Source organism: Heloderma suspectum, chromosome 3, assembly GCF_057233095.1.
Source record: "Heloderma suspectum isolate Gila_16-S chromosome 3, 16-S_ref, whole genome shotgun sequence".
In the NCBI taxonomy this organism is placed as follows: Eukaryota; Metazoa; Chordata; class Lepidosauria; order Squamata; family Helodermatidae; genus Heloderma; species Heloderma suspectum.
In genome coordinates this window covers 114,550,251-114,578,031 of record NC_139460.1, presented here as the reverse complement: position 1 = coordinate 114,578,031, position 27,781 = coordinate 114,550,251, and the positions used below count along the sequence as shown (strand labels likewise).

General features: G+C 44.8%; 1 protein-coding gene across 1 annotated transcript in view; it reads right to left on the bottom strand.

The window, feature by feature from the left end:
- The window catches only part of LOC146350098 (uncharacterized), a 49,117-nt gene that overhangs the window by 13,090 nt on the left and 8,246 nt on the right, over window positions 1–27,781 (bottom strand). The window contains exon 2 of the mRNA XM_084841764.1: window positions 27,307–27,414. Coding sequence (XP_084697890.1) covers window positions 27,307–27,313 — 7 coding nt within the window. The 5' untranslated portion in view covers window positions 27,314–27,414. The remainder of the gene's footprint in view (window positions 1–27,306; window positions 27,415–27,781) is intronic.

Genomic DNA, 27,781 nt, shown 5'->3' with positions numbered 1-27,781 from the left:
TTAATCTCATCTGCTTCTGTTAGGTCCCTGCCTTCTTTGTCCTTTATCATGCCCGTCTTTGCACAAAACGTTCCCTTGATATTTCCGATTTTCATGAAGAGATCTCTAGTCTTTCCCATTCTGTTGTTTTCCTCGATTTCTTTGCATTGTTCATTTAAGAAGGCCTTCTTGTCTCTCCTTGCTATTCTCTGGAACTCTGCATTCAGTTGGATATATCTTCCCCTTTCTCCCTTGCTTTTCACTTCCCTTCTTTCCTCAGCTACTTGTAAAGCCTCATCAGACAGCCACTTGGCTTTCTTGCATTTCTTTTTCTTTGGGATGGATTGAGTTGCTGCCTCCTGAACAATGTTATGGACCTCCATCCATAGTTCCTCAGGCACTCTGTCTATCAGGTCTAATTCCTTAAATCTATTCCTCACCTCCACTATATATTCATAAGGGATATGATTTAGGTCATACCTGAATGGTTTAGTGGTTTTCCCTACGTTCTTCAATTTAAGCTGAAATTTTGCAACAAGAAGCTCACGATCTGAGCCACAGTCAGCTCCAGGTCTTGTTTTGACTGACTGTACAGAGCTTCTCCATCTTTGACTGCAAAGGACATAATCAATCTGATTTCGATATTGACCATCTGGTGATGTCCATGTGTAGAGTCACCTCTTGTGCTGTTGGAAAAGAGTGTTTGCTATGATCAGTGTGTTCTCTTGGCAAAACTCTATTAGCTTTTGTCCTGCTTCATTTTGTACACCAAGGCCATGCCTGCCTGTTATCCCGGTGATTTCTTGACTTCCTACTTTAGCATTCCAATCCCCTATGATGAAGAGGACATCTTTTTTTGGTGTTAGTTCTAGAAGGTGTTGTAGGTCTTCATAGAACCGATCAACCTCAGCTTCTTCGGCATCAGTGGTTGGGGCATAGACTTGAATTACTGTGATGTTGAATGGTTTGCCTTGGATTCGTACTGAGATCATTCTATTGTTTTTAAGATTGGACCCCAGTACTGCTTTTCCCATCCTTTTGTTGACTATGAGTGCTACTCCATTTCTTCTAAGGGATTCCTGCCCACAGTAGTAGATATGGTGGTCACCTGAATTAAATTCGCCCATGCCTGTCCATTTTAGTTCACTGATTCCCAAGATGTCGATGTTCAATCTTGCCATCTCATGTTTGACCACCTCCAGCTTGCCTTGATTCATTGATCTGACATTCCAGGTTCCTAAACAATATTGTTCTTTACAGCATCAGATTTTCTTTTCACCACCAGACACATCCACAGCTGAGTGTCCTTTTGGCTTTGGCCCAGCCACTTCACTCTTTCTGGCGCTACTTGGAAATTCCCTCTGCTCTTCCCCAGTAGTATATTGGACACCTTGCGACCTGAGCGGCTCATCTTCTGGTGTCATCTCTTTTAGCCTTGTGATACGTTCCATGGGGTTTTCTTGGCAAGAATACTGGTAAATGGAAATACCATTTCCTTCTCCAGTGGACCACATTTTGTCAGAACTCTCCACCATGACCTGTCCGTCTTGGGTGGCCCTGCACGGCATAGCTTATGGCTTCACTGAGTTATGCAAGCCCCTTCACCACAACAAGGCAGTGATCCATGAAGGGAGTGGACTTTCTTACCTGCAACCTATTTAACTACTTTAACCATTCCAAAATGTAGGAAAGCATTCATGCTGGCCAAGTTCAATGCGTTCCCTTCTGCACTTTTGGAGAGTAGATACAAATAGTACCTTACACTCTAAGCATTTATGCCCCTGTGAAGCTGGCATGGTGGAGACTGTGGGCCATGTGCTGCTGCACTGTTCCTTCTCTCGTGATATTCGGGATATCTTTATTACTCCTATTTTACAAGGAATACTTGAGAGACCCGATGTGTTTTATACAGATTATCTCTTGGCTGACCAGAATTCTCAGGTAACCTCTAAGGTGGCTAGATTCTGTGCTGCTGCTGCTGCATTTGTTTGCCAGCGTGGGATGATGTCAATTATTTGATAATGTTTTAACTTGCTAAATATTATATTATTATGAGTGGGTTATGTGTAATTCTTATTTATTTGCATTTTAACTAGCATTTATCGCTTTTATATTATTGTACTTACAGTGCTACTTCACTTTGCTGGTCTTGTGACCATAATAAATTGTTACTTACTTATTGGTGCTGTCTTTAAATACACTGTTAATTAAATGAATCATAGAATAGTAGGGTTGGAAGGGACCTACAAGACCATCAAGTCCAACCCCCTTCTCAATGCAGGAATCCAAGTCAGAGCATCCCCGACAGATGGCTGTCCAGCCTCATCTTGAATGCCTCCAGTGTGGGAGAGCCCACTACCTCCTTAGCTAGCTTCCTCTCTGTATGTGTATGGGATGTATGTGTGATCAGACAGGTAAGGAAAATCATGTTAAATTATGATACTCCCAGGTTTAAAATCAAAACATTAGCCTAAGTATCCTCTTAATGCTGTACCACACGCAAAGTAAGCTGACCATTAAAAGTGTTGTTTAAAAATATAAATAGTTACGTTTCTGAAATGTAGCAAATACCTGAGGAATAAGTTACAGTCGTATTAAGACCTCCACAGTGGGGGAGACCAAGGCTCAACCAACAACAAATTTAGATTTTAGTTAAAGGTTGTGGAAAGCAGCAATTTAACAGTTATTGTGATGATATTCAGGATAGGGGGGGAAACAGATTTTAAAACAGTTTCGGCAGTTAACCATAATATAGGTGTGGCTGTATGTTGTTAGACTACAGCTTCCATCAGCCCTGACCAATGGCTATGTTGGCTAGGGCTGGTGGGAGTTGTACTCCAACAACATCTGGAGGGCCACAGGTTCCCCACTTTTTTCATAAGATCATTTAGGAAATCAAAATAATAGAAGTATGTCTATGTAAATCTAGTCTAGACTGTTTCCTGCTTTTAGACAAGGCCTAGCAATCAAGCAACTTTAGCTAATGCTAGCCCTGTGGGAAGTCCTGCATGCACTTGTCTGATCTCAGATGCTAAGCAGGATCAGTCCCGGTCAGTAGTTGGATGGGCAACCGCCTGGGAATCAGGCTTCCTGCATTGAGCAGGGGGTTGTTCTATCCCTTCAAATGAGACTAAGTTTTACCCCCTCCCATCCTCCGCTCCAGATGTTTGTTTTTTTAAAAATTCAGGAGTTATCCTCGCAGAAGCGGGGCTTCTCCGCAATGTTTTTTTTTTTCTAATTCAGGCATGATCTCTGAAGATTCAAAGTTGTGAAGCTTCACTTGGTAGCTTAAATGCATTTAAGCATTTGGGCTTTAATGTGTGCCATTTCAATTGAGGGAATCTCAGCCTCATCCACAGCAATGGGAGTTACTTCTGAGGAGACACTAATGGGTTAGTTGTGGGAAAGAGACCAAAACCAGCCCCCATTTTAATGCACAGGATCTCTATTTGGAAGTTGTGATTGTGAAGGAGTTACGTCCTAAGGCAATGGACCAAAGCCTTGAGATCGCACTTAATCGCATTTCAAGAACTGAGGGCTTTGATATGTGCCATGTCAACTGAAGGGCTTCTCTGTCATTTCTGTGGTCATTGAGAGGGCAAGCCTCATTCAGCACAATGGGAGAAAACACTCCTTGACTAGGGTCATGGGCTGTGTTCTAATGCTTATTTTCAATGACGTTTTAAAAGTTGGTCCCTCGGCACCTGCTCCAAAACAGCAATGAAACTTCTGGAAAACAGTTAGGGAAAGGGTTGGGTCACTGAGGTCAGAGTGACACACTCACAAAGGCTGGGCTACATGCCCCATGCACAGGGCTAAGACAGTGAACCCAGTGAGATTGTGGAAACAGGTCAGCAATGGAGCCGCCATAACCGGGAAAAGTTGGACTATAAGCAGTCTCAGAAGAAGCGGTTTTTCAGCGATAAAATTTGACTCTGGGGCTGAATGGCCACAACATCATGGAACTACAGAGACCCCAACGTGCAGGCAGGTTGGAGTAAATCACTGGTAGAAACACAGCCCTGGAGTCTTCTGCATCTCTCTCCATCCTGGTTTCTTCTGATTTCTAGCTCTTTCTTCTTTCCCAAAGAACACCAATACAACACTAACTCTGCTCTTGCTACTTCACTAATATACACAATTTTAACTCCCCTGCCCAAACTATTGGCCAGTCAGGAGGGCCTAGTGCTCAGGTGGAGCCAATTAAGTTTCCTTTTAAGCTGGGCTTCTTCTGTATAAAAAAGACAAGCTTGTTCTGTACTAGCTGTAGTGTTTCATTCTGTTAGAAGCCCAGTCTGGTTTGCTTTGCTATTCTAGACTTATAACTGCTTAGCCAGGGGAGTATTTATGACCCAGCAAAGATCGCCAAGCCCTTCAGTTTCTGGATTCAGGCTGCTTTATTCAGCCAGTTCTGCTGACAAGCAGGATACCAGCTTAAGGGATACAAATGGGTGGAATCTAGGGTATGGTGGAAAGAAACACAGGGTTAGTTGAAATGCTTGCTCATATGTTGGTGCACCTCTGATGACAGGATGACATTATGCCTGCAAAACAGGAGATTTAATGGACAAAGTAGCCATGAGGTTGACTACATAATTGTCAGTTTCCCTGGGTCTGCAGAGCTGAAGGGCAGTACACTCTGGCCTTATCCACTGGGTCCTGAGAAGCTGTACCCCTATGTTCCAGGAAGAACATCATAGCAAGGGGGAGACCAACCTGACCCCATACATCATTCAGAGAAGGGACAGCTGCAGGGAGCTTTCTTCACCCTTCCCTGCCAGAAAGAACATGTATTAGAACATTGTAACTAAGAACTAATGCCTGGATTTGCTTTTTTCCTCCTCCCTCTCAACCCCTTTCCTCTTGTGTGATGTCTTCCTCTTTCTTCTTGTGTGATGCAAACCTGAGAGCAGGAACTGTCTTATCTTATAATCTTTAAATAAATAAAAGATTTTATTTATTTTTTTCTTATTTACACAGCAGCCAAGCGGGAGTTTAACTTTCTTTCCCCACCAGGGTCCCAACAAAAATTGCCTTTCCAAAGCTGCTATTGCATTTCAAAGGAAGCTTCCATTTGTTGGGACCCCAGCAGAGAGAAAATAGTCAACCTTTCCTTCACCACCCTTATGGTACTGCACAGGGATCCCCACTGCAGCTAATTTTACATAACAAAAAAGGTGCACATTAACAGCATTCACATAATTATTTATGTCATATTTAGTTTGGCCCTGAACTCCCATAAGTCAAGAGAAAGGCGAAGATGTTCACCCACGGTATCTCCTCTGTTTCTGCCTTCATAGACATAATAGAATATAGGTTTCTGCCTAACACCATAGCCAAACACAACCCCCACAAAAAACTAATTCAATTCTGATCAATTACACACCATCCTACTAAACGTTCATTACAGTTATTTTGGAAATGATGTAAGGAGAGAGGGCAGAACTTTCTGATAATTTTTGAAATGTATATCAGTAAATATTGGACTGCAAGAGACAGAATAAATTTCTCAGGCAAGGTTATAAACTTTGACAGTCACAGTGTAAGAGCCAATATGATTGGGTGCTGTAAAATGGCAAAGCAAACGATACTTATGATTGCTGGTGGAGTTGCTACTGGCAATCTGTGGGGAAATGCAATATGGTTCACTTATAAATAAAGGAAGTGGGAAACCAGTCCTAAGCAACGGCACAAACTTGTTTAGATGTACAAATGTCATCAGAAATTATACATGTGTTGCTGAAGGGAGGAGAGCCAGCCAGCACATATATCGCCGTGTGGACTATCACTCTATCATATCCTAAGGAATGCTGTAGTATGAACTTTGAACCATAATAAAGAAACATGTAGGAGCTCTGCCCATATAAGCAGCACATTTCATAAAGACTTGCAAAAAAGTAAACAACTGTAATTTAAATCATTGTCTGGCCCTTTCCTTTATTGTACTTCAGTATAAATATTTACTAACTTACATTTTCCCTTCCGTTACAACAGTGATAGTGTCTTGTACACTTCAGTGAATTTTCTTTTGGCCTTTTCATGCTGTGAGGAGAGCAGGAAAATTGACAACTAAAATATGCATTCCCTTTCCCCATCTCAATTCCTTTTGCCCATCATTCTAGTATCTAAAATTTCTGAAAGGAAGGGATGTCCACGGAAGAAGCTGGCAAAAGACACTTGTTCTGTTCAGCAGTCAGCACTGTCACTGTCTTATTTGTCACATTCATACTTCACTCCTTCATGCTTCTTTTCTGGCAGCTTGAATGAACGAGTTCATAGTACTCCTTGTTTCTATATCCTTGTTTTGCTTTGTTGAGAAGACATTCAGTTCCCACACATCCAAGGATTTGCTTTATGTGTTTTGTGTTCCAAAGAAGACTCACAGCAATACATCAAAAGGCCAAAAAGAGGTCTTCAGAAAGACAGGATGGATGCCAGGAAGACTTAGAAATGGAGTCCAGGTGCAGAAATACAGTCAACTCAAACCGAATTTTTAAAGAAAGAAATATGATTATTCATTTTATACAGAAACACTGCCAGACTGGCATAATTTCTGTTAGCAACCTTAATGAGCCACATCCTAACACAAAGTAACAATGCTGTTGGTTTTAAACAAATTAAACCCATAACATGTCATAAACTAGTAATGGAATGGCAGCTCTTTAGAATAGCCTGATTCAATTTGGCATAACATTTAAAAGCAGGACAATTGTAAGCACTTGCTTTACTCATAACGCAACAATAGATACTGACTGTCTTCACACCTGGCATTTTATCCCACTACAAACCCATCCTTTTGATTCCAGATCTTTTCCGGGATTTAGACTGGCCCTGTATACAGGATCTCTCATAGCACACGTCCCTCCGCTCTATACCTTTTCATGGCTGGGCAGAGCTGCACGGAACAATCAGGACAGAAGGGGGCTGCTGGCTCCAGCCCCCCTCCCCTCCCCTGATCATTGGTTCCTGTAACATGATTGATGGCTCTGCCTGTCCCTCCACTCTTCCACAGCAGGAGGGACTCGGAAGCCCTCCTAATGACCCGGATAGTGGATGATGGGAGCTGTTCCCTTGCCCCCCGCCTTCCTCTGACTTTGTGGCAAGGGACAGAGAGTCTTCTCGGTGGCTTACCCCAAGGTTGCTGGTGCTGCTAGTCCTTCTCTGCTAAATATGTCAGTGTGTGATGGAATTAAATGCAGTTTATTGCTTGCACTACTGAGTTTGAAGGGTATACCGATTTCTGGGTTCCCAGCTACAGAAGTAAGAAACCTACAAAGGGACTTGTATACAATTAATGCACCAAGCCATCCCTAGCAGCCCCCCTCCCTAGGTGACCGCTTCACGAGAGACATCTTCTTCATTAGACTCAGCTTGCTTTCTCCCCCCACCCCAATGCTGTTGTTGCTTTCCCCTCTTATTCTGGCTTCCCAATGACCCTGCAAGGTGGGCTAGGAGAAGAGATAGTGGCTGGCTAGATGGGAGGGAGTACTATGGAAAACCACCTCAGCATTACTGCCTTATCTAAAACAACTCCACACACACAAAAGAAACCATTAAAAATGACCATTCTGAGCTCTGCATGATGAATTTATTCAGGGGAGGAGAAAAGGCACTTTTAATACCCATTGAAATCCTAACTGTCAAGCCTTTCTCCTGCGTGGCTGAGAAGGGAGACTCCACCATCCACCCTGGGAGGAAAAAAGCCCATCAATCTGGTGAGCAAAAGTGAGAAGAAGCAGTCAGTGAAGTCAAGGGTAGTGGTGGTAAAGTAAATGCATTGAAGGGGATGGGAGAGCTTAAGACTGCTATGCTAAGTAGACTTACAATGCACTCCTATGCATGCCTACTCAGAAGCAAGCCACACAGATTTAAATGGCACTTAATCCCAGGAAAGGAAAACCTTACAGCCAATGAGTTTACTCAGAAGTAAGCATTGCTGTGCTCAGGGGGATCTCGGAGAAGCATTTGGGATGGTTAGCCACTTTACAGTTCAAGGCCCGTAGTGGAATGGGAGAGAGAAACCGTCACTGGAAGCGTGGTCACTGACCTCCCCCGCCCCACTCTGATTGTTGTCATGACAATGTTATTCAGCACCGCCCAGCAACACCCCCCAGCACACGCCCACACAAAGCGGGACAAAGCACTAATGGGGAAATACACAGGGGGGAAATAACAATTTCAATCACAAGCACAGAAAATGCTGGGTTTTCCCCATTCTCAGATACATGGGAAGACGGAGGGGAAGTTGTGAGATAGCAGCAGGAGAGCAGCAGCATCATTTAAAGCTCCTGTGAAATCCAGTGATTAAAGAAGAACAATCCTGCTAAATAACCAACTTGTGAAGAGAGCCACTGTGATGGCTAAACCAGACATTGGGTTAAATACATAGCATGTAGCTGGTCCTTACCATTTTTCCCTCCCTTGAAGTAAGCACATTTAAACTTCCCCACCGAGCCACTTTCCCCCTAAATTCAGCTCCCACCCCACCCCACCCCCGTGCTTAAAAAAAGGGGGGGAAAGAAAAAGAAAAAGAAATCCCTTTGAAGTGTCCCTTCCTTTTTTTTTAGCCCCTGCAAAGGGGGTGGGTGGAGGGTTAGGAAAAATAAAGTGGCTGGGTGGGAAGGATTAATCCCCTATCCATGCAAGATGGCCCTGATCTGGATTGGGGCCCTGCAAGCTTCCTTCAAGGCAAATAATGGTGAGGATAGCTGCATGCTAGATATTTAGCGTAGCATCAAGTTTAGCCCTGAGTTTAAACTTTTACATCAAAGGTTTCAAGAGACATCTCTCCCTGCCACCCCCATCCGAAACTACGCTTGTCTTTCAGAGTACATCTCCCCAGTTTAAGTATTTCTGGTTAGGAAAAAGGTGTGAAACCCACAAATTATTTGTATATATGTGTTTATATATACCTCAGAGATGACTGTACAGGTAGGGAGGGTAGCAGGCACCCCCCCAAATTTCCTGTTCCCTCATTCACTCCCCCAGCTTTCAGTCACAGTATATTTGTATTTAATATATACGGCAAAACCCTTGTTTTTTCATAACAGTCTTTGCCACCCCTTTGTTCCCTCATACTAGGGATGTACGAAAGTCACTTACCGTTTCGCGGATCTGCTTCGCGGTGGGGGGGGAAGGCACTCCATCCCTCCCCCCGGAATCCTCAACGGGGGGGAGGCGCTCCGTCCCTCCCCCCGGAGTCCTGCCCGGCCGGCTCCGCTCTACAGGGATTCCGTGGAGCTGCCGGCTGGCTCCGCCCGCAGCCGGACATCCGGCTGCTGGGCAGCAGGGACGCAAATGGGGGCTGTAGCCACTGCTGTTTGCGTCCCTGTACTTAACCGTGATAGGCTACGTAAATATTTACGTAGCCTATCACGGCAAAGTAAAAAAAGTGTTCGCAAATGGCGGCGGCTACTACAGCAGCCGCCATTTGCTTTCGCTGTTTTTCGCCGTTCTAGCCTACATAAATATTTACGTAGGCTAGAACGGCGAAAAATAGTGAAAGCAAATGGCGGCCGCCGTAGTCGCTGCCATTTGCGTAAGCTGCGCCTGGCCGCGGCCAGCCAGGAGACCAGCCACCGCCGCCGCACCCTCCACCGCACCCTCTGCAGCACCCGCCACACCCACCGCCGCCCCGCCGCACCCGCCACACCTGCCGCCCCGCCTCCCCCACCACCCCGCCGCAGCACCCGCCACCGCCACCACCCCGCTGCACCCACTGCCGCCATCCCGCCGGGTTTCACGGGGGGCAGGGGGCAGTGCTCCTTTCCGCCACAGACTCCAGGGGGCTGGATTCTTTAGAATCCCAGCCACTGGAGTCCATGGCAGATTTCTCCGCCATCCCTACTTTGAAGCCATCTGTGTTGATACTGCAAACTCTTAAGCAACTTGCTCTCATCACTGATTGTTGATGCACTATTTGATGCACAATTGTCTATTGGACAATTAAAGGTGATAGTCTCCCTCCTACATCAGTGGGCCATTCATCTGGTGGTGGCATTAGCTGCAGTGGACAACAGCAGCAGTACTCCAACCAGATCCAAGTGATAGGATCTGGTAGCTCCCAATATTAATTCCCACAGTGCCCGTAGCTACACTACATGGGGCATTGTGGGAAATTAAAATGGCTGATATAGTCAGCTATCTGTGCTGATTGGAGCTCTGGAAAAGCAATGTTTAAAGGGAGACTCAAGGTAGGCTTCAGCAGGAGACTCTGCCAGGACACTAAAGCGAGTCCATGCTGACACTGGGCTTGATTGCAACTTAGCTCTTGTGTGCACAGGATGCCTCATTCATTTTAATTCATTCAGTGACTCCACTGAAGATATATGTGCAATAGCTTGTACCTTGTAGTCGGTGTACACACCAGAGTCCCTGTGCTGCAAGAACGGGCTGTATTGGAGTGAAGGTGCTTAGCTCAGTATTTTAACTGTTATATATATGTTATATTTTAAAGTTAAACTAAAGTAGTGTTTTGCTTTGATTTTGTTTAACTCATGTAAGGAAAGGAAATGTATAGGCAGGTACAATTTCTTCTGTGAAATTTTTATTTAATCAATTCATTAATATTAATAATAATAATAATAATAATAATAAAAATCACAACAACAACAACAAAGGGCACTTGAGAAGTGTAAATGTGGGCTATTTATGAGCATGTACCTGCATGTTTTACTAGTCAACACCACTTATTATTGGAAAAAAGTCTTAGAAGCGTATTGTAGTTGTAGTTCACTAACAACACATGTGTGATGGTGTGCAGTTAAAATGTACAGGCAGCATGATATCCCAAAGGACTTGCTAAATAGCTATCCAGGAGACTATAGGGATCACAAAAGCTTTCCCTTACATTAAAAAAGTACTGGCAATTCTACTCATTTCTTGTTTGAAAAATAATCTCTCCGGGACACTTTTGGATAGAAAATTGTGTATAAGATTAAAATATAGATAGTGTACACATCCATGAGCCTAAATCTATTTTAGTCATTGGATGTGATGTTAAATGAAACTAGTTCAATGTTTCTATTCAACCTTTGTTTAGTTTTCCACCTTGTCTTTTCAAGCAAACACTAACAGAAGGATTTAATGTCAGCTATATTGTGTTTATTTCTTGGTAACTCCATGTGGAGTCTTTCCAAAAGGATCATATGCTACATTTATATCTCAATTATTTTGGTCTCTTTCATATCAAGAAAGAAAGACTAGGAAATTTAAATAATGGCTTGGATCCAGGCTACATGTGGGTGGATCCCCACCCACGAAACGTTCCCACTAGAGGAAGGAGGAAGGTGATTTTTGCTGATTCCTCCTTTCCTTGCAGTCCCCTTCTCCCTGCAGTCCCCTGTGCCGCCGCCCCCCCAGCTGCTTTGGAGGAACAAGCGAGGTAACACTGGGGGCTGCAGAGGGTAGGGGAAATCAGCAAAAAATGTCTACCTCTCCCTTCACCCTGCCTCCAGGGGAAACCTCCTCTGGATCTCAGTCCCTGGAAAGAGCCCTTCCATTTCCGGAGGGCAAGTCTGTATTTGGCTGATCTATCATCATGGTCATTGTCATCATATTTGCTAGCCACAGCTAGTACAAAACACAGCAGCCAGGATTCCGATTTCAGCTGTCTAGCCACGGGATGCCGGAGCGGGGCCGGACAATGCCGGAAGACACATAGGAAGTGTCGGAAAGGGATGTCCGCCCACCCTGCCCCCAGGAACACCCCGTTTTCACTGCTCCGCACGCTTCTTATGAGCATGGAGCACAGGGCCCATCTGTGCTGCCTACAAGGCAGCGTGGGAGGGGGTGGAGGTCGGTTCTCAGGGAACCAACCTCAGAGCACGGGCTCCGAGGTCAGTTCCCAGGAACTGACCTATCCTATGGCCATCTAGCCACTGAATAGCAGCCATAGGATTGCGCCCTAACAGTAGTGTATTCCAATCTAACACATCTAGCCACCTCCACCATAAGACTATTAAGTCCAGATACTAAAATTGCTTAACTGCACTACTGGTACTATCACATTAAAAACTATTAAATTATTTCACTTCTGGAAGGACATTATTCCACCCTTGCAAGAATATATACTGCTGCAAAAGTTTAGGTAAATGAAGACTTGCCAGATGATGCTTCTTAAATCCCTAAATAACATTGCCCTGCCTTGCTTGAGAAATTAAAATCCTCTCCACATTCTATCATTATGTCAAAAAATCAGATGTACCCTGGCCATGTCTACAGCCGTAGTGTGAGGGCAGCTTCCATATCAAGATACCCATTCTAAATACATGTTTTTTTGTAGATTAAAATTCCAATATTTTTGTAGATTATTTTGTTTCATCTCAATATTACCTGGAAATTAGCCAAATTGAACTAAGAAAAAAAAGTAAGTAGTAGAAAACTAGCTTTTATGGATCCAATACAAAAAGGGCCTTTAATACAACCAAAGGTTCAGTCTAAATATACTGAATATCATTGAATCATTGACTGATAAGTATAGCAAGAAGCAGCAGCACCCAATACAAAACCCCCAGTACAAAACTTGAAGTCCTGAAGATGAATTTGGGTTCTTTATGGAAATGGTGAGACATAAAAGTTGAAAAAAAAATCAAAGCTTTTTAGTGTTATCTAGGAGGCGGGGGGAAGGCGGGTCTTATAACGTAATGGATACAATACACAGGGAAATTCTGCAGTACAAGCGACTACATTCTTGTTTAGCTTCTCTTCATTTCAATGGACATGCACAGAAAACGTCCAGGTGAATTGTGCCCTAATTTATTACGTCACATCTCAGATACGGAGAAATCAAGATCTAAACTGAATGTTGATAATAAAGCAATATGCTGCCTTGATGGCTTTTTAGCAAATAGGGCAGTATATAAATGTTAATAATAAAATAAATCTTAATAATAAATTAATAAACCTTAATAATAAATTAATAAACTTTAATAATAAAATAGATTCCAAATTTCTTAACATTGAATTGTTTTTAGAAACATATATGCCTATTTGATTGTTAAAAATTGTGATGACAAAATATCTTGAAAGTTAAATCAGATTAATAATGAACTCATAGTCTATCAACAGAGTGATATTCCCACTGTCCCTCTCCTATTCCAAGTCATCCATCAGGGTGACCAAAGCCATTTCAGTGCAAATACCAGGTCTGAAACCAGAGTGAAATTGGTCAAGAAAATCAGCTTCCTTCAAGTATGCTTGAAGTTGAACAGATGATATAGAGACATATTATCATTCCTCTGATAGAAAGCTTTGGTGGTTGAGTGCTTACTAGTTTGGAAAAAAAACATACCACTCAAAATACTCCTTAAGTACACAGAAGTATATATGTTTCTAAATTAAAAGATTAAAAAAATACTAAGCACGTGTGAGTTTCTGGGACTTTCAAAATGTTGATTTTAGTTGAACCTAGAGTGGGAGATGTGAAGGAACCAGAAGTTGGGGAAGCTATAGTTCTATTCAGAAGTTCAGAATGCACATAAAGTAAAAGTGCAAGGAGGGGGAGTGTGCTAGTCCCATCCCCTCTGTTGTCATTTTTGTCACCCTCTGCAGGTGGAAGGTGACTTTCCGAATGCCATGACATTTAAAAAACACCAGCCTGTGGAGTACAAGAAGAGGAAGGAAAGAAAACAGGTAAAAAAAGGAAACCACTCTCCAGAATATCTCACTATATTGCTATAGAATACTCAGGTTCCTTTTAGAGGGTGGAGATTCATTGCTTTTGTTACAGTTCCAACTTATAGAATTTCAAAGATGCATGTTACAATAAAATTCAGGACATGAAAAACTGATTAGAAATTTTGATTTCAACTTTCCAGTGGCAACAGCTTCAACTGGCATTTTACACAGGACCTGAGAACCCATGATAAAAATTGCTTGCCTGTATGTACCCCTTCATGGATCACTGCCTTGTTGTGGCGAAGGGGCTTGCGTAACTCAGTGAAGCCATAAGTTATGCCGTGCAGGGCCACCCAAGACGGACAGGTCATGGCAGAGAGTTCTGACAAAATGTGGTCCACTGGAGAAGGAAATGGCAACCCACTCCAGTATTCTTGCCAAGAAAACCCCATGGAACGTATCACAAGGCTAAAAGATATGACGCTGGAAGGTGAGCCCCTCAGGTCGGAAGGTGTCCAATATGCTACTGGGGAAGAGCAGAGGGTATTTCCAAGTAGCACCAGAAAGAGTGAAGCGGCTGGGCCAAACCCGAAAGGACACTCAGCTGTGGATGTGTCTGGCGGTGAAAAGAAAATCCGATGCTGTAAAGAACAATATTGTTTAGGAACCTGGAATGTCAGATCAATGAATCAAGGTAAGCTGGAGGTGGTCAAACATGAGATGGCAAGATTGAACATCGACATCTTGGGAATCAGCGAACTAAAATGGACAGGCATGGGCGAATTTAATTCAGGTGACCATCATATCTACTACTGTGGGCAAGAATCCCTTAGAAGAAATGGAGTAGCACTCATAGTCAACAAAAGGGTGGGAAAAGCAGTACTGGGGTACAATCTTAAAAATGATAGAATGATCTCAGTACGAATCCAAGGCAAACCATTCAGCATCACAGTAATTCAAGTCTATGCCCCAACCACTGAGGCCGAAGAAGCTGAGGTTGATCGGTTCTATGAAGACCTACAACACCTTCTAGAACTAACACCAAAAAAAGATGTCCTCTTCATCATAGGGGATTGGAATGCTAAAGTAGGAAGTCAAGAAATCACCGGGATAACAGGCAGGCATGGCCTTGGTGTACAAAATGAAGCAGGACAAAAGCTAATAGAGTTTTGCCAAGAGAACATGCTGATCATAGCAAACACTCTTTTCCAACAGCACAAGAGGCGACTCTACACATGGACGTCACCAGATGGTCAATATCGAAATCAGATTGATTATGTCCTTTGCAACCAAAGATGGAGAAGCTCTATACAGTCAGTCAAAACAAGACCTGGAGCTGACTGTGGCTCAGATCATGAGCTGCTTGTTGCAAAATTTCGGCTTAAATTGAAGAATGTCGGGAAAACCACTAAACCGTTCAGGTATGACCTAAATCATATCCCTGATGAATATACAGTGGAGGTGAGGAATAGATTTCAGGGATTAGACCTGATAGACAGAGTGCCTGAGGAACTATGGACGGAGGTCCGTAACATTGTTCAGGAGGCAGCAACGAAATCCGTCCCAAAGAAAAAGAAATGCAAGAAAGCCAAGTGGCTGTCTGATGAGGCTTTACAAGTAGCTCACGAAAGAAGGGAAGCGAAAAGCAAGGGAGAAAGGGGAAGATATACCCAACTGAATGCAGAGTTCCAGAGAATAGCAAGGAGAGACAAGAAGGCCTTCTTAAATGAACAATGCAAAGAAATCGAGGAAAACAACAGAATGGGAAAGACTAGAGATCTCTTCAAGAAAATTGGAGATCTCAAGGGAACGTTTTGTGCAAAGACGGGCATGATAAAGGACAAAGAAGGCAGGGACCTAACAGAAGCAGATGAGATTAAGAAGAGGTGGCAAGAGTACACAGAAGAACTATACAGGAAAGATCTGAATGTCCCTGATAGCCATGATAGTGCAGTCACTGAACTTGAGCCGGACATCCTAGAGAGTGAAGTCAAGTGGGCCTTAGGAAGCATTAGTAACAACAAAGCTAGCGGAGATGACAGTATTCCAGCCGAGCTATTTAAAATCCTAAAAGATGATGCTGTTAAAGTGCTGCATTCAATATGCCAACAAATCTGGAACACTCAACAGTGGCCACAAGACTGGAAAAGGTCAGTTTACATTCCAATTCCACAGAAGGGCAACGCCAAAGAGTGTTCAAACTACCGCACAATTGCGCTCATTTCACATGCCAGCAAGGTGATGCTCAAAATCCTACAAGCTAGGCTTCAGCAGTATGCGAACCGAGAACTACCAGAAGTACAAGCTGGGTTTAGAAGAGGAAGAGGAACTAGAGATCAAATCGCCAACATTCGCTGCATAATGGAGAAAGCAAGAGAATTCCAGAAAAACGTCTATTTCTGCTTCATTGACTACGCTAAAGCCTTTGATTGTGTGGATCACAACAAACTGTGGCAAATTCTTAAAGTGATGGGAGTACCAGACCACCTTACCTGTCTCCTGAGAAACCTGTACGAGGGTCAAGAAGCAACAGTAAGAACCAGAGATGGAACAACCAATTGGTTCAAAATTGGGAAAGGAGTACGACAAGGCTGCATATTGTCACCCTGCTTATTTAACTTATATGCAGAGTACATCATGAGAAATGCCGGGTTGGATGAATCAGAGGTCGGAATTAAGATTGCCGGGAGAATTATCAACAACCTCCGATATGCAGACGATACCACCCTAATGGCAGAAAGCAAAGAGGATCTCAAGAGCCTCTTGTTGAGGGTGAAAGAGGAGAGTGCAAAAGCTGGTTTGAAACTCAACATTAAAAAAACTCAGATCATGGCATCTGGCCCTATCACTTCCTGGCATATAGAAGGGGAAGAAATGGAAGCAGTGACAGATTTTACTTTCTTGGGCTCCAAGATCACCGCAGATGGTGACTGTAGCCATGAAATTAAAAGACGCTTGCTCCTGGGGAGGAAAGCTATGGCAAACCTAAACAGCATAGTAAGAAGCAGAGACATCACCTTGCCGACAAAGGTCCGTCTAATCAAAGCTATGGTTTTCCCAGTAGTAATGTATGGCTGTGAGAGCTGGACTATAAGGAAGGCTGAGCGCCGAAGAATTGATGCTTTCGAACTGTGGTGCTGGAGAAGACTCTTACGAGTCCCCTGGACTGCCAGGAGGTCAAATCAGTCCATCCTAAAGGAAATCAACCCTGAGTGCTCATTGGAAGGACAGATAATGAAGCTGAAGCTCCAATATTTTGGCCACCTAATGCGAAGAGAAAACTCCCTGGAAAAGACCCTGATGCTGGGAAAGACTGAAGGCCAAAGGAGAAGGGGACGGCAGAGGATGAGATGGCTAGATAGCATCACGGATGCAATGAATATGAACTTGAGCACGCTCCGGGAGAGAGCGCAGGACAGGAAGGCCTGGCGTGCTATGGTCCATGGGGTCACGAAGAGTCGGACACGACTGAACAACAACAACAACAACAACAATGTACCACTCTAAAGGGAGCAGGAGGAGACAGGACTAATAACTTGCAAAGGAATAAAACTTGTTATGATGCTTGAAACATAATACCCCACCAAAGTATCATTTGCTCCTAAGGAATATGTAAACATTTTGGACATTTCACCTCTCTAAGCATTTCATACCTACATTTAAGGTATATCAATTATAATAGGGATGGCGGAGAAATCTGTAATGGATTCAAGTGAGTTCAGCTTTCTATGAATTGGACCTGTGGATTGCACAATAGACCAGCTTTTTCCAAGTTGTGTAGATTCTGTGGAGTTGCAGACCAATTTTTTACTTTTGCAGGGGGGGGATTTGCACAAATTCACATAATCGCTAATGTGCACTAGCACTGATGTGTATTAGCGCAAGTGGAATGAAATCCTTGTACATGCCTAAAAAAACCCCACTTCCATCAATGGGCGGACAATGGAACAAAAGACGTCTGATTATCTGCAAAACACAGCCTGAACAGATTTAACAAAATTCGTATATCCCTAAATTATAATCCTATATTTCAGTGGCATTTGGGGGGTTTGCCCCTTTTTTGCCTTCTTGAGATTGTAGTGTTAAAGTGGTAAGAGAATGCTGAGCTTTACTGAGCATGCGTATGCATTTTCCCTAGTGCTAACGAGAACTATTCCCTAAACATTTGGGATTAGGAGAAAATGCTTCCAGTTCAAAGGTAGCCTCTTACAGCTCTCTCTGTGTGTGTGTGTGTGTGTGTGTGTGCACGTGCGCACGTGTGTAATAGGTTGTCCCAAAGGGTAGCTACATCCTGAAAGAATACTTCAGAGAAAACTCAGATCACATTTCCCAAGAAACAAAACAAACAGGAACATTACATTTATTTTGTTTGGGAATTTTGAGTACATCCATCAAACTAACAAAGTTAGCTGCTTTTGCTGTTTTGGATGCAAATTATATACAGTGACATCCATAGCTAATCAAATATCTACTAGGGGAATTTACTGTTTTTTCCCTGTGGCAGATGATAATAATATAACTGTGGCGGGGGGAGAGAAACATACTTAAATTCTGGATTCCCAGTGTGCTTTCAGTGAATTATGTTTCAAGAGAGACAGCAGCAACTTAATTATTCTCAACAGTTCACTTCATGCTGGGTGTAAAGACAGAAAAACAGAACTGGAAATGGTGGATGAAAGGGAGAAAAACATCTAATGAAAAGAGCCATACCACTCACTTCAGACAGATTACAATTCTACTGTGAGTTATTGTGTTAGAGAACATATTTCTAGAGTCTGGTTGATTAGCCACAATGCTCTAGACCCACTGCACATTCTGATTAATTTAACCATAATTACCACTATCTGAAAAATGAATTCAGAGAAATTATAGAACAACCTCTGTTACAATCACTGTTGGCAGGAATTCTGGGTTAGCTTTATTCAGGAAAAATTATGGTGTTATTCTCAGGGTGGGAGTGGGGAGTCTTCAATAAGGACTAACTAAAGACTGTTGTATATATAATTCTTCTGTCTTTCTCTGTTTTATGTTCTGTATTACAGGTGAGTGAAATGAATCCTTATGCTTTTCTAGTCCAAAGAGGTGATTCATTAATATATTCATTTATTTAAAATATTTTTTACAAAATAATAAAATGTATGAAAGGAATGCATATTCTAAAAATACAAATAGATCGTGTTGTTACATATAAAATAAAATAATAGTTTACACAGAAAAACAAGCAATACTCTGCAATAAAGAGAAGACAATATATGGAGCCAGTACCTGTAGGAGAGCCACCATCCAGGAAGAGGGAGTGCCTGCTGCCGCCGCTGCCGCCACCACTGCTCTTCCTGTGGGCTTCTGCCTGGCAGGCCGCCACTCCCTGCAGGACCAGGCCCCAGGTGCGGAGCCAGCTGCTGCTGACCGGCGCCACCTGTTCCTCCTGGAGGGACCATACCAGCTGGCTGGCTGAGGTGGCCTGGGAGAGCCAGTACTGGTACAGGGGATGTTTTGATTATTGTTTAACTGTTGGTAGGGGTGGATTGGGGGGGGTTGTTGTTGTTGTGTTTTTAGGGGTGGGTAGCCTGCCTGATAGGCGGGAGCAAGGGGACATGTGTCCACCTGGCGGAGGCAGTGGGGGGAGTGTTGGGGGCTACACTATAGAGAGGCTGGGCGGCAGGCGCTGGCAGAGCGCTGGGGCAGGCCATGCCAGGTGAGGGAGCAAGGGAGAGATGTGTAATATCTGTCCCCTGTTCTGGGCCTGTCCAGAGCCAAAGGATGGCTGGGGGAGGCGTGACTCCATCTTCTGGCCTTCGTTTGCTGCTCTGCAATGCTAGGTCTGTTACTCAGAAAACATCTCTCATCCATGACATGATCCTGGATGAGGGTGCAGACCTGGCGTGTATTACGGAGACCTGGCTGGCTGAGGCCGCTGCTCCAACCCTAGCAGCCATGTGTCCCGCCGGATTTTCGTATGCACAGCAGCCGAGGGCTGGGGATTGGGGAGGGGGAGTGGCTGTTATCTACCAGGAGTCCTTGATCTTCACCAGACCCCCTCTCTGGGAGACCAAGGTTTCTGAGTGCATGTACTGGAGGCTGGGCCCGAAGGGCAGTCTGGGGATTCTGCTCATATACTGCCCACCCCACTGCACAGCTGACTCCCTGGCCGAGGTGCTTGAGGTGGTCTCTGATGTGTGTGTGCAGTAGGGGTGGACGAAAGTCACTTACCTGTCCTCGAAGATTTCCCACGGTGGGGGGGAGGCGCTTCGTTGCTCCCCCCGCGAAGTTCAGGCCGGGAGGGGGAGGCTTCCCGCCTAGCCCGGCCGAAATTCAGGCCGGGGGGGAGGCTTCCCACCTCGCCCAGCCGAAATTCAGGCCAGGGAGGAGGCGCCTCGCCTCGCCCGGCCGCGAACTAAACAGTTAAAAAAAAAAAACGCCCCCGTGATAGGCTACATGACGATTAACGTAGCCTATCACGGCTAGATCTGCAAAGTCAGCCATGATAGGCTACGTAAATCGCCACGTAGCCTATCACGGGTGACTTTAAAAAAAAAAAAGTGCGTACGCAAATGGCAGCCCCCATAGGGAGCCACCATTCGCGTTCCTTATTTGGTCGCTGTAGTCTACGTAAATCTTTAAAAAAAAAAAAAGTGCGTACGCAAATGGCGGCCCCCATAGGGAGCCGCCATTCCCGTTCCTTATTTGGTCTCTGTAGTCTACGTAAATCTTTACGTAGACTACGGCGAAAATAAGGGCAACGCAAATAGCGTTGCCCTTATTTTCGCCGTAGTCTACGTAAACATTTACGTAGACTACAGAGACCAAATAAGGAACGGGAATGGCGGCTCCCTATGGGGGCCGCCATTATCCGTACGCACTTTTTTTTTTTTTAAGTCACCCGTGATAGGCTAAGTGACGATTTACGTAGCCTATCACGGCTGACTTTGCAAATCTAGCCGTGATAGGCTACGTTAATTGTCACGTAGCCTATCATGGGGGCGTTTTTGTTTTGTTTTCTTTTATTGCAATGGCGGCGGCGGCAGCCGGTCGAAAGATTGGCTGCTGCCCCCGCCCCTGACGAAGACCCGACGACCCGCCGGCCGGACCCGCCGCTGGGAGGGACATTCGGGAGAGGTAAGTCCCGTCCTGGGGGTGGGTGCGGTGGTGGGGGGGTGCGGAGAATTTCTCCCTGAAACTTGTTCGGGGGGCCGAACACGTTGGCGCTCGGCCCCCCGAAGTTTCGGGGAGAAATTCTCCGCCATCCCTAGTGTGCAGTCCCCTAATGTATTGGTGTTGGGGGACTTCAATTCAAAGGCCATCCTCACGGGGGCACCTCAGGACTTCATGGAGACCATGGCTACCTGGGAGCTGTACCCTATTCTGACTTGGCCCACCCATGTAGCCGGTCATGCACTAGACCTTGTGTTTGTTTCTGGAGAAGTGGGGAGTGATCTGGAAGTCGGGGGTATATCCACCCCCCCCCCCGTCATGGTCGGATCACTATCTGGTGGCATTGGACTTCTCAGTAGGGATGGCGGAGAAATCTGCCGTGGCCCTAATGAGGCTGGATTCAAAGGAATCTGGCTTCCGGAGTCCGCAGTGGAACAGCACCACTCACCTCTGCCTCCCTCTGGAATCCTCTGGAGCCAGATCCTCCCCGCAGTGACTCTGTGGAGCCGCCAGCCAGCTCTGTATCGCCAGCGATACGGCCACATTGCTGGCGATATGGAGCCGGTGGCCGGCTGCACGGAATCACCATGGAGCGGAACTGGCCAAAGAAGATTCTGGGGGGAGGGATGGATCACCTCCCCCCACAGCCAGGTTCCCCCCACCCCAGAGCAGCAGGTAGGGAATCCACCCATCCCTACTTCTCGGTTCCACAACCCCTCTGCAGGGGTGGAGGACCCATTAAAATGGTCCACCCCAGGCATCTTATACATTCAAATGGATTCCTGAAAGTGCTTGGGAATTCTCTGGAGCATGCAAATGGCTACTTGGTCAAAACCCTGGTGGGTAGGGGGAAAGCTGCAATTACTGGGGCATTAGATCAGGTGGCTCCAAAACATCCTCTCCCCCTGAACAGGGGTCGAACTGCACCATGGTTCTATTAGGCATGGCGGAGAATTCTGACACGGATCTCAGTGAGGCCGAATGCCAGTGCATTTGGCCCCCCGAAATCCGTGGTGGAACGAAGCCCCCGTGCCCCCCCACCCCGCAAAATGGGCTCAGAACAGATCACCTACCTGCTGCCGTCCGCGCTGCATAGTGAATGGCAGACATGGTCGCGGCCGCCATTCGCTTCGTCCATATAGCCATGATAGGCTACATAAATACTTACGTAGCCTATCACAGCTAACGCAGGGAACTAAGGGACCTAGGCTACGTAAATATTTATGTAGCTTCTCATGGCAAAACAGAGGGGCACAAATGGCGTAGTGGCCGCCATTTGCGCCCCTCTGTTTTGCCATGAGAGGCTACGTAAATATTTACGTAAATATTTACGTAGCCTATCACGGCGAGAAAAAAAAGGGAACGCAAATGGCGGCCGCCGTAGCTGCCACCATTTGTGTTCGCTGGGGTTTTTTTCGTGAAAGGCTATGTAAATATTTACATAGCCTATCACGGGCCGGTGTAGGGACACAAATGTTGTCCCCTACACAGGACGCCATTTGCGTCCACACCAGCCTGGCAGTGGCTGGAGGCTCCGCTGTGGGTTGGCCCGGCTGGCGGCTCCGCGGCCTGGCCATGGAGCGGAGCCAGCCAGCCAGGATTCCGGGAGGGAGGAACAGATCGCCTCCCCCTCTGTTGAGGATTCCGGGGGGAGGAATGGATCACCTCCTCCCACCTGCAGAACCCAGCGGAGCCAGGTAAGCAGGGTTTCGTACACCTCTAGGTTCTATCCAGGGTCATGAGCCCTGAAACAGGAGGTGAGACACCTAGAGCGCCGGTGGTGTAAGTCTTGCTCCAAAGACGATCAGATACAGGCTAGAGCTGTATCTTCAGCCTATCACGTGGCGATGAAGGCAGCAAAAAAGGAATACTATGCTGACTCTATCGCGTGCGTCCACAGAGCGCTGTCCCAGGAGGCTGTTCCAAATGGTCCGGAGCCTGGTCGGTCCAGTTGCTCCACAACCGCTGGAGCATTCTATAGCCTCCTGTGAGGCCTTGGCAAGGCACTTTGCAGATAAAATTAATTGGATCAGGAGTGTTATTCCATGTGCTGTGGATACAGTTAGCGAGCGAGAGGCGGCCTGTGGCAAACCGGTTTTGTGGGATCGGTTCCAGCTTCTTCCTTCTGATGAAGTCGACAAGGTGTTTTCATCTGTAAGGCCGACCACCTGCTTACTTGATCCTTGCCATTCTTGGCTCATTATGGGCTGCAGAGAGAGACTGGGTGAGGGGATCAGGGCGGTGGTGAACGCCTCCCTCGAGGAGGGAGTGATGCCATCAACCCTCAAGGAGGCAGTGATAAGACCGCTCTTAAAGAAGCCCTCCTTGGATCCCCAAGTTTTGAACAACTTTCTCCCAGTCTCAAATCTGCAATTTTGGGGCAAGATCACTGAGCGGGTGGTGGCAATGCAGTTGAAGGCACACTTGGAACAAGCCGATTATCTAGATCCATTTCAATCAGGCTTCAGGCCTGGGCATGGGACAGAAATGGTCTTGGTCACCTTGGTGGATGATACAAGGAGGGCTTTGGGTAGGGGTGAATGCTCCTTCCTTGTTCACCTCGACCTCTCAGTGGCTTTTGATACCATTGACCACAGTATCCTCCTGGACCGCCTAGAGGGGTTGGGCATTGGAGACACTGTATTGCAGTGGTTCTGGTCCTTCCTCTCCGGCAGATACCAGAGGGTAGCACTGAGAGAGGAGGTGTCGGACCCATGGCTGCTCACATGTGGGGTGTCACAGGGTTCCTTCCTCTTCCCGATGCTGTTTAACATCTATATGAAGCCACTGGGGCTATCATCAGGAGATTTGGGGTGCGGTGTCGTCAATATGAGGATGGCACGAAGCTCTGCCTCTCATTCAAATCTTCACCAGGGTTGGCCATGGAATCCCTGTCTAAATGTCTGAAGATGGTGAGTGGCTGGATGGGGAGGAATAAACTGAAGCTGAACCCTGACAAGACCGAGGTAGTTTTGGTGGGAGACAAGAAGAGGTTGGGGGATGTTGATCTGGTGCTGAATGGGGTACAGCTACCCTTGAAAGACCAGGTCCACAGCCTAGGGGTCATTTTAGACTCCCAGCTGTCCATGGAGGCTCAGGTGTCAGCCGTGAGCCGGACAGCGTTGTACCAACTCCATCTGATATGGAGGCTGCGCCCCTACCTTCCCGGCCATCTGCTCCCATCGGTAGTACATGCCCTGGTCTCCTCTCATCTAGACTACTATAATGTGCTGTACGTGGGGTTACCCTTGAAGACGGTTCGGAAGCTGCAGCTGGTACAGAACGCGGTGGCTCGCCTGATTAAAGGCAGCTGCCAGCATGATCCCATCACTCTGGTGCTGAAGGAGTTGCACTGGTTACCAGTTGTTTTCCAGGCCAAATTCAAGGTGTTGGTTTTGACCTTTGAAACCCTATATGGTTCTGGCCCAGCCTATCTCAGGGAGCACCTCCAGCAACTTGAAACAGGCCGCTTAACAGGATCAGCCTCAGATGGCCTTCTCTCTGTCCCATCAGCCAGGACAGCTAGGCTGGTGAGGACGAGGGAGAGGGCCTTCTCTGTGGTGGCCCCCTCTCTGTGGAACTCCCTCCCTAGGGCACTCCACCATGCCCCCTCTTTAATGAGCTTCTGCCACACACTGAAAACTTGGTTATTCAGACAGGCATTTGGGGTGGGTTAGGGTATTTTTAAACAATGTTTTAATGTATAATTTTACTCTTTTAAATTGTACTGTTGTACATCGCCCAGAGTGGCCAGGTGACCAGCCAGATGGGCGATTAAGAAATTTAATAAATATAATAAAAATAAATTGTTGAATCCTGATAAGTCCATTTTTTCAATACATTTATCTGCCTGTTGTCCATTCCTTGATCTGCTTTAATAAGCTAATTTTGATAGGATTGCAATCTTATTTAAAAGATTGTTATGCTACTTTTTTAAAAAGCTCAAAGCTGCTTACAAACGAAATGCTATTAAAATAATTGCCTTTCTGTAAAATAACAACTGAGAGAATCATGCTAAACATCCATGGATATGATATTATGAGGAAAGTGATTGAAAGCACTGAACTGGTTTGGTATCATGAAATAGTTTCTCATCGAAATGAGAAAATAGCTGGTTTGGTCATTTCAGTACAAACAATGTGGCTTTCTCATTTAATTGAAAGAGCGCTTTGACTTGGGGGTGGTATAAAAATGAAATAAATAAATAAATAAATAAATAAATAAATTTATCTTCACAACCACCTTCTGATTGGGGTTGCAAAACAGTCCAGCTTGCTTCTTTCCTGTTCCTTTTAACAGAAGCGTGGTATCCAGAAATTAGCAGGTGAAACTTTTCATTTTCACCTGCTGCTTGCTAGGCATTTGTCGGAACCTGCTGGGATCTGTAGACAGCTGTCCCTTAGTAAGCCACTGCAGCTTCTTGGTTAAATATTGTCAGGCCCTGGACTGACTCCATCCACCCATCCTAGCCACCAGATCATCCTGGACAGGAAGAAGAATAAGGGGACTTATTCCAACTGTTCCCATTGAGCTTTGCTTGAACAAGGTCTTCCTGAGCTCTGATATGTATCCTTGGTTGTGCATTCATCCTTCATCCTAGTTTGTCCTTCGGTTCTGACTTATGCCTTCATCTTCTCTACTGTGTTGTTGTCCCATGATTCCTAGCTCAGACTGCTGCCTACAGCACAGCATCATCAGGATCAAACTGCTGCTATAGGGGCTGGTTCAAAAGTTGGTACAATCCTATTTGTGAGACTGAGTAGGTAAAAGATAAGGGAAGTGATGTGCAGAAAACTACCAAGTGAGAGTCATGACCCATGGGGATTTCATCTTCAATTCAATCTCACTTGGCTGAACATTTCAACATTCATTCATTCATTCCTTTATTAGATTTATATACTGTTGTCCATGTTTAATAATATCTTTAAGCATTCAAGAAAATTAAAAACATTAAAAGCACATTATGATATGCATAAAATACAATTAAAATACATAATAATTGCTGAAACATTAATAAAAACATTAAAGCCAGTTAAAACCATTACAACACATAATTACAAGCAGATTGGGCAGCACACTCACTTAGGGAAGACATCGATAAAGAAATAGGTCTTTTTAGTTGATGCCTCAAGCATGCAACCGTTGGCACCTCCCAAATACCAGGGGGGAGATCATTCCATAAATTGGACGCCATCACGGGGAAGGCCCACTTCCTGGTTGCTGCAAGATGGCAGTCTGCAGGTCATGGTACCACCAACTTTATATCATACATCTGTGAGAAAGACGTATTATACTTTTAAAAAATGTTGGGAAAACCATGTAACGTAGTGAGATAAAAGTGTTGCTATGCCAAAATATTATTTGATACAGAAATGTAGGTGTGCATATGTTCTTCTAACTAAATTGTAGCAGTTAAGGAACAGTGAAAAAAGTATCCAAAGGGACCCAACAACTAGGAAGCAAAATAGTGATCTGTGCTAGATAACCTGCACTCCCCTGCAGCTTGGGATGTCAGAGAAATCTGCAATGGAACCCAAGGAGTTTGGATTTTCATGAATCCGACCCATGGATTCTGCAGTGGACCGGCTTTCCCCCGCTGAGCAGATTTCGCAGATTTGCAGACTGATTTTCTAACTTTCCTGAATTTTGTGCAAATTTTGGTATAGAAAAACACACCTTTAAAAAAAAACACACACAGCCAATAATGCGCATTGACCCCATAGGCTAAAGCATGAAAACACACATTTTGAGGACATTTGCGCATTTTAGTTCATGCGCAATTGTGCATTTGCACAAATTCGAAAACAGACAACATCCAATTCCGTTGGTGGGCAGACGATGGCAAGAAAGGTGCCTGGCAATCCACGAAACACAAACGGAATGGATTTTACACAGTCTGTACATCCTGCAGCTGAATGTTTCAGCTTAGTAACTTCAAGAAGGAAACACTACTTCTCATCCCTATTCCTAAAATTAATAACATTCAAGGCTGTCATTGATTACACTGGGAAGTCCCTGCCTTATTCCTTCTTTGGGGATGTGACTATAAATGTACTGTTTGGCTCCTACACATTTCTGTCTTTTGTTTTAGATTATTGTTCTACTTAGACTCACTTTATATGACTTATAGCATGAAGTATTTCCATATATTTGTGCAGTCCTGTCTTTATTTTAATAACAGTACAAAACCAGTTACAGTCCCTGGCAATAATCTTGTATTTTGAGGTATTGGCAGTAAGGTTCCCCCCTCCCCACAAGTGCCAGGGGCCAAATTTTCATTGCTTTTTTGGAAGATCTATAACATATGTAGTGTTTAAGGCTTCCATGTGCTGTGCACACCAAGGAGTAAGTCCTATTAGGCCTTACTGCTAAATAAAGATTTATAGAATTGGGCTAAATGGCTGCCAAACCCTGACCAGGAGAAGTCCTTACAAGTATTATATGCCAGCCATGTTCAGAGATTATATATATATAAGTCACTTTCACTCACTCCAGTATAGGCTAGAAAGCTTAAACCTGGAAATAATTATACAGTTGCTTATATTGGCATATACTGACCTGCCATTATAGGTCTTTCCACCTCAGGCTTCTCTAATGTTCTGTTAATTGTTCACTGAAATTCCCAGGAGAGTTAACATGTAGGTCCTGATCTCAGTCCCACTGAGTCTGACAGGAAAAAAATAATGCTCATTGACTTCCATCGATTCCATTCAAAGTTCAAATAAACTCTTTGCAAATGTAATAAAAGGCCTCCTTCGATGAAGTCTATTTAACAAAACTATCTTTTCCTTAATGCACTTTTAGAAACACAGGTCTAGGCAGGAGCCTACTGCTTTAATAGCTGAATATTTGAAGAGAAGATGGATTAGTACTCAAACAGTAGAGGTAGGTGAGCATGTTCTAACTGTGGGTGGTGTGGTAATTAAAAGTCACAAAAACTACACTCTCTGACAGTTCATTAGACAAAACAGTATGTAGAAAGTGTCTTGTCATGTCTAATTACTACAGCTGCTTGCAAACCAGAATATTGGAT